Here is a 15249-nt window from a genome sequence, read left to right as displayed (position 1 = left end):
TATTTCCTTCATCACTTCGGTCAGTACATGTGTGGAGTTTGCATCTTCTCCCTGTGTCTGCGTGGGTTTCCTCCGGGTGTTCCAGTTTCCTCCCACAAAAATGTGCAGGTTAGGTGAATTGGCCGTGCTAAATTGCCCGTAGTGTTAGTTGAAGCGGTAAATGTAGGGGAATGGGTCTGGGTGGATTGCTCTTCGGAGGGTAGGTATGGACTTGTTGGGCTGAAGGGGCTGTTTCCACACTGTAAATAATCTAATCTAAAAAAAATTCAGAGGGGCTGAATGGCTTCAGGATGTTCTATTGTTGTGATCGGCGCTACATAAATGCAGGAAACTCAGACCCATTTCTGCATCTCTCATCGCAGTATCATCTGGTCATTTTGTAATTCTTTGTGTTTGAGGTTGAGTGCCTGTAATCATTCACACAATTCAGGTTATGGATTCCGATCTGACCCGGAGTTTCACCAGAGGGTTTGTGATCGGCAGTGAGATTGGTGAACCCTGGGCCCCCGCCCATCAACACACCTTCTCTCCTCCCTCCCCCACCTCTCTCTCACTGTCCCTCCCCCAAAGGTAACTCTCGGGCACCTTCACCCTCCCGGCCGGGGTGAAGTCCCCTTCGGCAGTCTAAAGCTGTTTCTACTTCAAAGTATTGTTTTTCACTGGTTCTCAGGTCAAAATCTTCATAAAACATAGTGACCAATTACTCTGACATTTGCAGTGAAATCCATCGGGAAGTGATTGAACTGAACGTGTTCACCAGCGCAGTCACATTGAAAGTGGTTTGGATCAGGAAGTGCTGAGTGTGAACATGGCTTCCAGACAGCAGCTCCTGAGTCTGACCGAGGAGACAATTTGTCCCATTTGTCTGGATTTCTTCACCGATCCGGTTACACTGGATTGTGGACACAACTACTGCCGCTCCTGTATCACCCAGATTTGGGAAAAGAAGGAGATAAACTCCTGCCCGGAATGTAGAGAGGTGTTTCCGGAAAGAAACCTCAGGGTAAATCGGGCCCTAGCGAATCTGGCCGAGGAGTATCGAAAATTAAAGCTGGATCCGACAGAGAAGGAAAGTAAACTTCACTGTGAAGTACATCAGAGAGAACTGGAGCTGTTTTGTGAAACTGACAAGAAATTGATCTGTGTGTTTTGTGTAACTGCGGAACACAGACAGCACAACTTCCTGCCGATCAATGAAGCTGTTGAAATCTACAAGGTAAAAGACAGAATATTTTATAAACTGCGCGTTTCATCACACATTCCTGATCCAACACCTGATCGAACACATCTAATTCTGCAATTTCTCTCCCAATTCTAGAATAAGCTGAAATCTTCCTTAGATTCTCTCACAGAGAAGAAATTGGCGGTTCTACAAACGGAACTGACCCAGAAACGGAAGATTTCCGAAGTGAGGGTGAGGTCTCCCTGTGCTGATTTTCTGGGATCTCGGTTAGTTTTGTTCCCTTTACCGCGGGACATTAATGAGGTTTCACATTTCATTTGGTAGGAACAGGCGAGCAGTCTGCAGACCCACATCACATCCGAGTTCACTAAAATGCACCAGATTCTCACTGAGAAAGAGCAGCGTTTACTCAGAGATCTCAGGGAAGAAGAGGAGAGGATTGTAGAACCAATGGAGAAAAACCTTCGAGAGATTCAGGAGAATTTAAATTCTATCGAGGAGAAACTCTCAAAGTTGCAGAAACAGATGGAACAAAAAGACGAATTGATGTTTCTGAAGGTGAGGGAAGATATTGCAGGTTATTTCAGACAGATATCGGACATGATGACAACTGTAAAAATAATGTGGGATTTAGTGTAAAAGAGTGAACTGACCTTGTGGCTGTCCGGGCGTTTCTGCCGTTGTCACTGAAGGGTCAATGTTCCCGAAACGTTTACTCTGATTTCTCTCCACAGATCCTTCCAAACCTGCTGAGATTTTCCAGTAATGTTCTGTTATTATTGTAACCGCTGCCACAATGTCTGCAGATTCTCGGGAAGACCGACATTCTCCCGGGAATGGGTTGTGATGTTTTTAGTTTTGTTATTATCTCCGTGTTCCCCAAGTTTAATGATCTCCTGGAACTCCCATTGTAATCCAGTTCCAGTTCCATGTGGAGTGTGTGGGTGTTTCTGGTACGGTGGGAGTGAGAGTCACGGTGTCTGTGAGCGGCACTGATGGTCAGTCCCAGTTTATTTTACAGCAAAAGAGAAAATGCTGGAAAATCTCAGCAGGTCTGGCAGCATCTATAAGGAGAGAAAAGTCCTGATGTTTCGAGTCTAACTGACCCTTTGTCAAAAGCTTTTATCCAGTTTATTTTATCTTCTCCTCAATCTTCCTTCCAAAATGTATCACGTTGCACTTCCGTGTTGTGTCTGCTCATTTCAGCAGCCTGTCTGTCTCCTCCTGAAATCTGTTACTGCCATCCTCACTGTTTGTGATTCATTTCTTTCAGGAGGAAGCTGGTCGGAAGAGAAGGTAGGACATGCTCTTTACTGAAACTCTGCCCAGTTTGCTCAGGGATGGGCTGTTTTGGGGTTATTTCCTGGTTATTGTCGCCGCTTTAATGGGTCATTCATGGGATAACATTTACTCTGGTTATAGCTCACACGCGAGTGTTTTTTATAATAAGAAGTTATTGCAAGGTTAAGACAGTGTTAGATTTCATAAAACTGTTCTGCAGTATTGTAAGCAATGAAAAGATGACTGTAAATAATACAACCTGGTTCTCAGGATGATTTTCGCTGTGTGTATGTGTGACTGAGAGAGACACACAGCCCATGTTTCCAGGGAATGGCCTGTCCCTGCATGGATCCTAACCAAACGCAGACAGTCAGAGTTTAAAGGGAAATCATTTTTGTTTCACCTTTTACAACACTAACTTGCACCGTAGCCTTCATTAAGGGTACAATAAATGCAAAATGAAAAAAAAGTATTTAATTAGTGTAATGTAATGTACGTTGGAAAATATAGAAAATAGTCACTGAGATATTAACCCAGATGATTGATGTGGGATTTAATGCGTCTTAAAGGGAATGAGGAATAGAGAGATGGAGAGGTTCTGGGAGGGAATTCCAGAGCTGAGGGTCTGGGCAGCTGAAGGTCCAACCTCCAATGAGGGGAGAGACTAAAATCAGAGATGGTCAGGAGGCTGGAAGTAGAGGAGCAGGATTCTCGGAGAATTGTGGGACCCATATATTACACAGTTGGACATGATTTTTTCTCTGTTCCACAAGCTCTGTTTATAATACAGCAAGAGGATGGAGGGAATGTTCATCATCTCCATGTTGTCTGATGTCTCAGTGACTGATCTGTTATCAGGACATGGGCCTTTCTCTGGACCTGGGGGTTTCCAATCCTCGCCCATGCATTATCAAATTCTGTTTGGGTCAGTTATAAAGATAAGATGAACATTTCACTTTCTAGCTCATTGACTGAAACATGAACAATGCTGAAAGAGTGAATATTTAACTCATTTATAAATATTCCAACAAAGCAGAATTTACAAAGTTATCTGTTTAATACTTACAGTGTTACTGAGGAGAAGAACACACTCACAGCTGCTGGTGCCTCTCTATCTCTCAAACAGTTCACTTGCCCTTTGCTGTGCACAGTCTGGAGAGAAACAATACACACTATTTATCCAGGTAAACGTGTATATTCATTTTCCTGATTATAACCGCAGTTAGATGAGATGAGATACCCTACTGTGAATTAACAGGCCCTTCAGCTCAACAAGCCCACACTGACCCTCCAAAGAATAACCCATCCAGACCCATTTCCTGCTGACTAATGCACCTAACACTCTGGGCAATTTAGCATTGTCAATTCACCTGACCTGCACATCTTTGGACTGTGGGTGGAAACTGGAGCACCTGGAGATAACCCATGTAGACACAGGGAGAATGTGCAAACTCCACACACAGACGTCCAGGGCTGGAATCGAACCCAGGTCTGCAAACCACGAGCCACTGTGCTGCCAGTTGTGCATAGAATCTGAGGCCCCAATTTACATCTTGACATCAATAATTGTTAATTCTGGGAGGCTCTCTCTGGAAACAGTGTACTTACTGTGGGTGGATTTTGACAAGTCTCTGAAGCCATCAGCCCTGTGTGACAGAGCAGTGAAGGGCTCTGTCTAACCAGAGGAATAACACATGGAAACAGGATTTCTCGAGGAGACAAGGAAGGCTTCATTGGAGGAACAGTTTTTTTCTCACAATATTAGTGAGATATGGAGACATTAAAGAGCCGATATTGACAGGCACATATCTATTGGAGGTTGTGTGAGAAACAAAATCAGAAGTTGCTTGAAAAGTTTTGCTGGTCTGGCAGCATCATAGAACATAGAACAATACAGTGCAGAACAGGCCCTTCGGTCCTGGATGTTACGCTGGCCTGTGAACTATTCTCAGCTCGTCAATTCGTCGGAATTGATAAACCTTTCTAATTCCCGACTAGAGATGGAGGCAGCATTAATGTTATTATTTATATACTGGAGAAAGATTTGTGGTTGGAGCCAGAATAGGACTGGATCAAGAATGTTCCACATACCCACAAAGATACAGGCATAACTAAGGCCCATGTGGGTACCCATGGTCGCCCTATGTCCTGAAGAAAATGAGGGGAGTAAAACGAGAAATTGTTGAGGGTGAGGATGAGCTTGACCAAGGGGAGGAGGGTGATGGGAGGTGGGGTCAGTTCAGGCCTTTGTTCCAGGAAGAAGCGGAGAGCCCTGAGAGCATCCTGGTAGGGGATGGAGGTGTAGAAGGATTGCACATCCATGGTGAAGAGGAAGGGATCAGCAGGCTTCATAACGAAGTCAGGGTTGGATCTAAGAGCACTGCCTCCAAGCTGACAGTCCATCACCCCCACACAGCTCACTTCTACCTCCTTCCCAAAATTCACAAACAAATTCATTGTTTCTGCCTGTTCCTGCCCCACAGAACTCATCACTTCCTACCTTGACTCAGTTTTTTTCTCCCCGGTCCAATCCCTGTTGACAGGATGGTCTCAGGGCTCTCCGGTTCTTCTTGGAACAAAGGCCTACACCATCCCCAACCCCACCACCCTCCCTCCTTGGCTGAGCTCACCCTGAACTAATTCTCTTTTAACTCCCCTTATTTTCTTCAGGTCAGAGGGGTGAGCCTGGCCCCCAGTTATTCCTGTCTCTTTGTGGGATACGTGGAACATTCTTGCTTCAGTCCTATTCTGGCCCTTCCTCACAACATCTCCCCCAATAGATTGCTGATATCATCAGGGCTACCTCCCTCTCTAATTTGGAATTCGATAAGATTTTTGATTTCACTTCTAGCTCCCATTGCACTCTCACCTTCACCTGGTCCATCGCTGACTCCTCCCTTCCTCAAATCTCTGTTTCCATTTCTGGGGATACACTGGCCACAAAAAAAGCCATTGACTCCCAGTTACCTGGGCTATACATCGTTGCGTCATGCTTCCTGTAAAGACTCCAATCCATTCTCCCAGTCCCTTTGTCTCCATCACATTTGTTCCAATGGTGCCAAGTTCAACAAGAGAAATGTCCACCTTCTTCCTTCCTGAGGTTTACCCAGCACTATTGTTGTCAGAGCTTTCAACTGTGTCCAAACCATCTCCCACATTTCAGCCCTCACCTCCTTTCTTCCCTCTTGCAACAGTGATAGGATTCCCCTTGTCCTTACCTTGCAACTCACCAGCAACTACAATCAGAAGATCATCAGCCACCACCTCCAGTGAGATGCCACCATCAGATATCACACAGCTCCAATTCCTTGTCAGCCATCCACAGGGACAGTGCCTTTGGGACATCCTGGCTACTCCTAATACCCTACCAACAGCCTCATGGCAGATTCCCTTGGAATGCAAGAGGAGTAACATCTGTACGTTTACCTCCTCCCTCCTCAGTAAGCAAGGGCTCTAATGTACCTTCCAGGTGAAGCAGCAGTTTACTTGCACTCCACACAATCTTGTCTGCTGCATTCCCTGATCACAATGTGGTCTCCTCCACATTGGGGAAACAAAGGATAGACTGTGTGATCACTTTACAGAACACTTGCATTGTGTTTTTTTTCCGCAAAAAAAAACACCCTGAGCTTCCAGTTACCTGCCACTTTAACCCATCACCCTGTTCCCTGGCCAACATCTCTGTCTCAGGTCTGCAGCAGAGTTCCTGCAAAGCTCAGTGCAGGCTGGAAGAACAGCACCTCATTTTCTGCCTGGGGACACTGCAGCCTTCCAGATTCAATATGGTTTCAATAACTTTAAGGCCTGAGCTCTGCCATTTACATATGCTAACCCACACAGCCAGGCCTTGTTATCACAGACCTGAAGACAGTAAGGACAGCAGATGCTGGAAGTCAGAGTCAATAGAATATAGAGCTGGAAAAGCACAGCAGGTCTGACGGTGTTGAGGAAGCAGGAAAGTCAACATTTTGGGTCAGGATCATTCATTAGGATTCACCAGTCTGACCACTTGTTATTAAAGAGTCTGCTATTACACCCCACCCATTGTGATCCATTAACAGAATCCAGTAACAGCTACTCACCCTCCAAACCATATCATTATCCAGTCCTTTATCTATCTAACGGCTCTTCTCTCTCTTTGGGCTCTATTTCTAACTGTTGTTTACTCCTTAACCCCTCCTCACCACCCTATCTTCTGTATATAAACCAACATTTTCCAAGCACCATCAGCGCTGAGGAAGGGTCACTCGATCCTATACATTAACTCTGATTTCTCTCCATAGATGCAGTCAGACTAGCTGAGCCTGATATCGGTTTAACACAGTCACATATTAAACAAGACAGAGATACTTGTAAACTTCCATAAGGGAGCATGAAAAGGCAGTTTGCAGATAGTGAGGTTGATAGATGCATAGGATCCCTTTAGTGTGGAAGCAGGCCATTTAGCCCATCGAATGGACAACAACATTCTGAACAGAATCCCACCCAGATACAAGCCCCAGTATATCTCTGTAACTCCATATTTCCCATGGCTCATCCATAAAGCCTGTGCATCCCTGGACAATATGGACAAAAATTGCATGTCTTTGGACTGTGCAAGAAAACCCATGCAGACATGGGAGAACAGTCAAACACCACACAGACAGTCACCTGAGATTGCAATCAAACCCAGCTCCCTGATGCTGTGAGGCAGCCACGTGGTCAATATTGTGAGTAATCTCACAGTGAACCCATTGGCTGTGCCAAGAATCCGATTAGAGTCCCAATTCAGTCTCAGGGTTCTGATTCAATGCAATGTTCATGGTCAGTTTGCCAAGGGTTTGGGATGGGTGGTCCTGGAAGAGGTACAGGCAACTGGGAAGTTGCTATCATTTCCAGGTCAGGGAAGGGTGTGATTTGGGATGTTAGGAATACATGGGGAAATGGAAATCAAAGAAGCAATGAATTGCCAGATGAATAATTAACTCAACTCCTAGTAATGGAAAAATCATTACAGAGGTGGGTATGATAAATCAAATTGTGTTCAAATATCACCCATGTGCCCACATATGACCCAAAGAGCTTCTGAACCATTGAAGTGTTTTAGTGGAATATTCCCTGTTGTAATGTAGGAAATGACAGAATCAATATGGGAACAGTGAGGTCACAGAAGTAGCGTTGGGATGATGAGAAAGTCATCAGTGTTGATGATATTGTTTGAGGTGTTAACGTTTGGTGACACCAAGGGAACTTACACATTGTTTCATTTCTAATAAAAATGTAGGAGAGAAAGAAGTAGGTCCTCGAGGTTAGTAACATCTGGATTACTCCCAGTACCATGTGGTAGTGACAGCAGGAATAGGAGGATAGGGCAGATTCATGTGTGGCCAAGGAACTGGTGTGAGGAGCAAGGATTTACATTTTTGAACCATTAGGATCTTTGTGGGGTAGAAGTGAGCAGTATAAGAAAAATGGGTTGTACCTGAATTGAAAGGGTCCAATATCCTGGTGAGGAGATTTACCAGAGCAACTTGGGATAGTTTAAACTAGTAAAGAGTGGGGGTGTGTTGATGGGACCCAAATAGATAGTGAGAACAGAAATAAGACTGAGGCTGGTGTTGTAGATAAAGGGAGCAAAGTAAATATTCAAGGTAGGCAGGACAATGGCAAAGAATGAGGTAAATCTGAGAAATTAAACTGCATTAGGTTTGACGCAAGAGGCCTGACAGCAAAGGCAGATGAATCTAGGGCATGGTCGGGAACATGGGACTGGGATATCATTGTTATTAGCGATGAAACATGGCACAGGGCATGGCAGAACTGGCAGCTTAATTTACTGGGGTACAGATGTTATAGTAAAGATGGAAAGGGAAGCAAGAGAGGAGGGGTGTGGCATGTTTGGGTAAGGATAACACTCGGCCTGTACTTAGGGAGGATTTTTTGCAGCAGCAGTGGGAGTAGTGAGAACGAGGATAAGGTGGCTGCTGGGAAAGTAAATTAATCCTTCAATGGGAAAAGTGGAGGCTGTTTAAGGAGCACTTGTTGTGAGTGTTGGATAATTTTGTCCCACTGAGACACACAAGGAATGGTAAGGTGAAAGGAGCATTGGATGATAAGAGCAATGGGACATCTCGTCAACAGGAAGAAGGAAGCTTACTTAAGGTTGAGGAAGCAAAGATGTGGCACAGCTTTAGAGGATTACAGGGGAATTAGGAAATAACTCAAAAATATACTGAGGAGAGCGAGGAGGGGCATGAAAAAGCCTTGGCAGGAAGGATTAGGGAAAACCTAAAGTCGTTCTGCACTCAGTAAAAAAATAAGAGAATGATCAGAGAGAGGGTAGTGCTGAGAAGGGATAATGGAGGGATCTTATGATTGGAATCTGAAGAGATGGGGACGCCGTAAATAAGTTTTTTGCTTCAGTATTCGCGTGAGACAGGGACCTTGTGAATAGTGAGAACACCATGGACCAGGTTAATAGGCTTGAACAGATGGATATTAAGGAACTGGATATGCTAGAAACTTTGGGAAGCATCAAGATAGATAAGGTCCCAGGGCCAGACTATATATATCCAAGGTTATTACGGGGTGTGAGCAATGAGATTGGTGCACCTCTGGTGATGATCTTTGCATCCTCAATCTGAACAGGAGTAGTACCAGCTGATTCGAGGGAGGTGAATGTTGTTCCTCTGGTCATGAAAGGGAATAGGGAAACCCCTGGGAATTACAGACCAGCCAGTCTTACATCTGCGTTGAGCAAGTTACTGGAAAGGATTCTGAGAGATAGGATTTATGACTATTTGGATAAACATAGTTTGATTAGAGGTAGTCAGCATGGCTCTCATAGGGGCTGGCCATACCTCACTAATGTCATTGAGATCTTTGAGGACCTGATGAGACAAATTGACGAAGGTCGAGCAGTGGATGTGGTGCATGTGAATTTCAGTCAGGCATTTGATCAGGTTTCCCACAGTAAGCTCATTCAGAAAGTTAGGAGGTATGGAAGACAGCCAAATGTGGCTGTCTGGATACAGAATTGGCTGGCCGAAAGAAGAGAGTGAGTGGCAGTGAATGGAAAGTATTCCACCTGGAGGTCGGTGACCAGTGGTATTTCACAGGGATCTGTTCATGGGCCTGTACTCTTCGTAGTATTTATCAATGACTTGTATGAAGAAGCGGAAGTGTAGGTTAGCAAGTTTGCTGATGACACAAAGGTCAGTGGTGTTGTAGATAGTGTCAAGGTCTGTTGTAGGCTGCAACATGCATTGACAGGATGCTGAGCTGGGCTCAGAATTGGCCAATGGAGTTCAACCTGGATAAAGGTTAGGTTGATCTTAGATTAAGATAAATGCTCAGCACGGCATCGTGGGCTGAAAGGCCTGTACTGTTCTATGTTCTATGATATTCCTGGGACACAATCCAGAAAAGTTATGTGGGTGTAATGAAGAAATAAGAAAAGGATGATTATCTCTTTCGGATTGTGGTATAGGCCCTCAAATAGTCAGTGGGAAATTGAGAAGCAACACGTCGGGAGATCTCAAATATCTGTTAGATTAATAGGGTTGTACTGGTCCTGAATGTCAACATTCACCGGTAGTTTACTGTGGAGAAGGACACAGAACTTGGGAAAGTAAATAGTGACGTCTTGAAGAGTCCATATGACAGAAGAGGAGGTGCTGCAGGTTCTTAAACTGCATTAAGGTGGAGAAAGTCTCCAGAACATGATTAAGTTTATCCCAGAATTTTGTGGGAAGCTGAGGAATAAATTGATATTTGTATCATTAACAGCCAAGGGTGAGATGAGGCAAGGCTGGAGGATACTTAATGTGTCATTATTTTAAAAAGGTTGTGAGGAAAACCCAGATGAATGGGGAGACTGATGTCACTGGTGGGTAAGTTGTCACAGGGGATTCGGAGGGACAGGATTTACATCCATTCGGAAAGGCAAGGAATGATTAGGATAGTCATCATGGTTTTGTGCATGGGAAACCTTGAATCATTGGGTTTGAGTTTTTGAAGAGGTGACAAAGAAGATTATTCTCAGACTCTTTCAATCCCCTCACTCTCATACTCTCTTCCCTTTCTATCCCACAATGCCCATTCCTGTCAGTTCCCATTGTTGTCATTCTCACCCTCAGCATTATGCTCCCTTCTACCTCACTCTCTCTTCTGCCCCACACTCCAATATTATCTCTCCCCTCCGCCTGGCACTGCTATTACATTGATGTTCCCTCTAAATCATTTCCCAACTATACATACCCATTATTCTAATTGTTAATAATCTCATATTCTCCCCTCCCACACTGTATCACATTCCTTCCTCATTTTTATTCTCATTTATCCTTGTCCATCCATCTCCTCTGGATATCAATAATACAAGGACTTTCACATCAACATAAGTAACCATAAAATAAAATAAAGAACTGTGAATGCTGGAAATCTCAAATCAAAACAGAATATACTAGAAAAACTCAGTAGCTCTGGCAGCAAGTGTGGAGAGAAAGCATAGTTAATGTTTCTGATCCAGTGACACTCCTACAGAACTGGATTGTAACTTGAAAAAGGTGGTTTATAACCTGAAGACAGGGTGTCTAGGTTTGTCAAGAAATAAAAATCAATGGAGACAGAGCCCAGAAGGAGAGAAAGACAGCAGACAAAGGGATGGATAACGGTGAGCCAGGAGGACAGAAAAGCTGACAGTGGGGACTATAAGGAGGTGAAATAGGACTGGCTGTGCTGAAAGTAGCCCAAGTCATGACAGAGCCTGGGGTGTCCGTGGGGTTAAAGGACATGGAAGGAGGTATTCAGGCCATAACTTTATTGAACTCAATACTGAGTCCTGAAGGCTGCAGGCTCCCCTAATGGGAAATGAGATACTGTTCTTCCAGATTGAGGCTCAGCACAAACTGGAAGAACAGTGTCTCATTTTCCACTCAATTGAGGCCAGATGGAAAGAACTTTATCAAATTTGGGAATTACATTGTTCGCAGTGGACTGTAGACTCAACACAGTCAGAGACAGATTAATCACTGATATGTAGCAAATCTCAGAAAAGTGCAAGAACAAAATGATAATCATCTCAGGGGAATTCAGCTTCCCCAGGATGAACTGACACAGGCAGATTGTGAAGGGCTTAGACAGGACAGAATTCTTAAAATGTCTCCACGTGATCTTTTTAAGGCAATGTGTAGAAATTCCAACAGGAGACAGGGCAGGGCTGGAACAGCTGAGATTCACCAAGATGTTGCCTGGGCTGGAGTGTTTCACCTTTGAAGACAGACTTGATTGGCCAGGGATGTTTACATTGAAGCAGAGAAGGATGAGGGGAGAACCTGATGAAGGTGTACAAAGTTATGAAGATTACAGATTGGGTACAGGAGGGTACTTTTCCCCTTAATGGAATTAGCAAGAACAGGTGCATAGATATAAAAGAAAGAGCAGGAGTTTTCAATGGGAATTAAGGATGATACTTGTCCCCAGATGGCGGTCAGCATCAGGAACTCACTGCCTGAGAGGAGACAGAAACCTTTGCAACATTTAGAAAGTTATTCAGATGGAGTGATAGATTCACACAGGTTGGAAACAGACTCTTCTATCCAATCAGTCTGCAGTAACCTCGTCCCATTTGCCAGCATTTGTCCCATATCCCTCTAAAACCTTCCTGTTGATGTATCGATTCAGGTGCCTTTAAAAGTTGTAATTACAACAACCTACACCACTTCCTCCAGCAGCTTATTTCATACATGCACAACCCGCTGCGTGAGAAAGTGACTGCTTGGGTTCTTTTTCAATCTTTCCCTTCTCACCTTAAACCTAAGCTATCTAGCTGTGCAGACACCTACCCTCGGGAAAATTCGTTGGCTATTCACTCTATCTATGCCCCTCATGGTTTTATAAACCTCTATAAGCCCGCTAACCTCTTCTTTACTGCCCATTTGATGATATTTTTATGTCATCTGCCAACTTAGTAAACACGCCTCCTATATTCACACCCAAGTAATTGATATACATGACCAAAAACAGTGGGACTCAGCACCAATCCAAACACACCACTGGGGACAGGCCTCCAGTCTAAAAAGCAACTCTGAACATCACCCTCAGTCTCCTACCTTCAAGCCAATTTTGTATGAATTGGCTAGCTCCCCCTGGATCCCATGTGATCTGACTTTATGAACCATCAAGTCGACCCTCTGGAACCTTGTTGAATGCTTTGCTGAAGTCCATATTGACAATGTCTACTGCTCTGCCTTCATCAATCTTCTTTGTTAGCTCTTCAAAACAAGACACGATTTCCCACTGACAAGGCCATGTTGACTATTTCTAATAAGTCCTGCCTTTTCAATTGCATGTAAATCCTGTCCCACCCTCTCCAATAACTTACTTACCATTGACGTAAAGCTCACTGATCTATAGTTCCCTCATTTTTCCTTCTTAAATAATGGCACCAAATTAGCCAACCTGCATTTCTGCTATCTCAGCTGTAGATGTTGATAATACAAATATGTCAATAAGGGCTCCAGCAATCTCTTCCCTAGTTTTTGCAAAACACCTGATTGCGTCCTCGGGATTTACCTAGCTTTGTATAATTGGAGATCTCCACAGCACATTCTCTTCTGTAATATGAAATCTTTACAAGACATCACTATTTTCCCCCCAAGTTCCCTAGCTGCTGGGAAATGGAATAGAAGTTGATAGTCTGTTGATAACCAGCATGGTCACAGTGGGCTAAAAGACTTCATGTGATTCTGTGTTACTGTATTGCTACGTCGGTTGGTTAGCTCAGTTGATTGGACAGCTGATGCGGGATACACAGTAACAGTGCAGCTTCAATTCCTACACTGTGAAGATTTAGTCTTCTCATCCATGCCCCTTCAGTGAGGGATGTTGATGCTGATAATAAACTCACCATCAGCCTTCTCTCTCTCTGCGCAGACAGCAGCCTTTGATTGAATTCCCTACTGTATGGAAACAGGCTATTTAGCCCAAAAACTCCACACCGACCCTTCGAAGAGTAACCCACCCAGACCCATTCCGCTACATTTGTCCCTGACCAATGCACCTGACACTATGGGCAGTTGAGCATGGCTAATTCGCTTAACCTGCATATCTTTGGAGAGTGGGAGGAAACCAGAGCTCCCGGAGAAACCCCATGCAGACATGGGGAGAATGTGATAATTCCACACAGATTAGATTAGATTAGATTACTTACAGTGTGGAAACAGGTCCTTCGTCCCAACAAGCCGACCAGCCGAAGCGTAACCCACCCATACCCCTACATTTACCCCCTACCTAACACTACGGACAATTTAGCATGGCCAATTCACCTGACCCGCACATCTTTGGACTGTGGGAGGAAACCGGAGCACCCGGAGGAAACCCACGCAGACACGGGGAGAATGTGCAAACTCCACACAGTCAGTCGCCTGAGTCGGGAACTGAACCCGGGTCTCAGGCGCTGTGAGGCAGCAGTGCTAACCACTGTGCCACCGTGCCGCCCCTTGTCAATTTCACATTCTTTTACTCTTATGACTCAAGATGTGGACTCACCAATTGCCCCTATGACTAAAAGGTGGCATTTTTGCTGCTTTGTTCGTCTTATCATCTCGACATGAAGGTTAATCTCTCATTAACCTTCTGAATTACTCAGTGGTCCTGCATACTAACGTTTTCTGATACATGCACTGGAACACCCAGATCACTCCATGTGCGCAATTCTGCAGGTTTAAAGTACCAATTTGAGTTGGGTCAGGGAAACCCTGATGGACTCAACCTATAACCTCTCTTGGTTCATCCTGGAGATCATACTCTGTGGTAGTCTGGAGGATAAAAACTTTTACAGACGGCTTAGTTCAAATCATTACCTTTATTGACCAATAGCATCAAATGTTACATTATAACAGAGATAACTACAAGCCGGGCTTGAGCTAAGGTTCTAAAACATTTAGCGGAGTAGCAGTGCCACCTCGTACCCTAAGAGCTCACTCAGGCTACTCCCATTCTTCCTGCAAACAAGCTGTCTTTATGCAGAATTTTATATTAAAATTATAAAAATGCCTCATGTTCTTCATCAGGTTTGCAGCAATAAAATGGCAAAAGTTTGCACAGGAACAGAAACTCATTGACAGGTCTGAGTACACTTGACCGATTAAGTTACATGCACATCAAAGTGGGAACTCTTGATCAAGTCAGGCCAAATAGTCAATTGCTCTGGCTAGTACATCGTAACAAGAGACTAGTCTAAACTATGTGGGAAATGCTCAGTTACTAGGTCCAGTATCACTGTCCTACAAAATGTTTTTCTCTTTCAAAATCTACTTAAGATTCCCAGAATGCAAATTGAATTCATAACCTTCTCAGATCTCGAGCTCCACGCAACAAAACACAAACATTCAATCCATGTCAAGCCAGTGTTCACTCAGATCAGATCTCAAAGATTTAATCTATCCACCAGCTTCCATCCTGTCCGTCTGTCCGTCTGTCTTTCTCTCTCTCTCTTTCTCACTCTCTCTCTCTCTGTTTTCCTTGAACCCTTCAGTCAGTGAATATAATTTACAGAAGAATGTTTTCCTGGCCTCTAAAGGTTAATGAGACATTCACTTTCCAAAACAGTTAAGATAGTAGAGCTGAGCTTCACAAGTTCAAATCTGCTCAGTGTGGTATGCACAAAAATGTATCAGGAATTGTTCTATTACATGCATATTCAACTCAGCTTATTAGATTACAAATGCTTTTCCTATTGAGTATAAATTTTGATAAGATTCTTCAATATAACCAGAATTTTAGTTATCTGATATCCAACTGTGAAA

The 15249-nt window shown here is 44.0% G+C and overlaps 1 protein-coding gene across 1 annotated transcript in view; it reads left to right on the top strand.

Annotated features, from left to right (window-relative positions):
- Nucleotides 1-569: 569 nt before the first annotated feature.
- Nucleotides 570-15249, top strand: part of LOC132832955 (uncharacterized) — a 50917-nt gene continuing 36237 nt past the window's right edge. The window contains exons 1-5 of the mRNA XM_060851203.1: nt 570-1216; nt 1319-1414; nt 1508-1741; nt 2457-2479; nt 3533-3648. Coding sequence (XP_060707186.1) covers nt 809-1216; nt 1319-1414; nt 1508-1741; nt 2457-2479; nt 3533-3648 — 877 coding nt within the window. The 5' untranslated portion in view covers nt 570-808. The remainder of the gene's footprint in view (nt 1217-1318; nt 1415-1507; nt 1742-2456; nt 2480-3532; nt 3649-15249) is intronic.

This window comes from Hemiscyllium ocellatum, chromosome 35 (genome assembly GCF_020745735.1).
Source record: "Hemiscyllium ocellatum isolate sHemOce1 chromosome 35, sHemOce1.pat.X.cur, whole genome shotgun sequence".
In the NCBI taxonomy this organism is placed as follows: domain Eukaryota; kingdom Metazoa; phylum Chordata; class Chondrichthyes; order Orectolobiformes; family Hemiscylliidae; genus Hemiscyllium; species Hemiscyllium ocellatum.
This window is presented reverse-complemented; position numbering and strand designations above follow the sequence as displayed.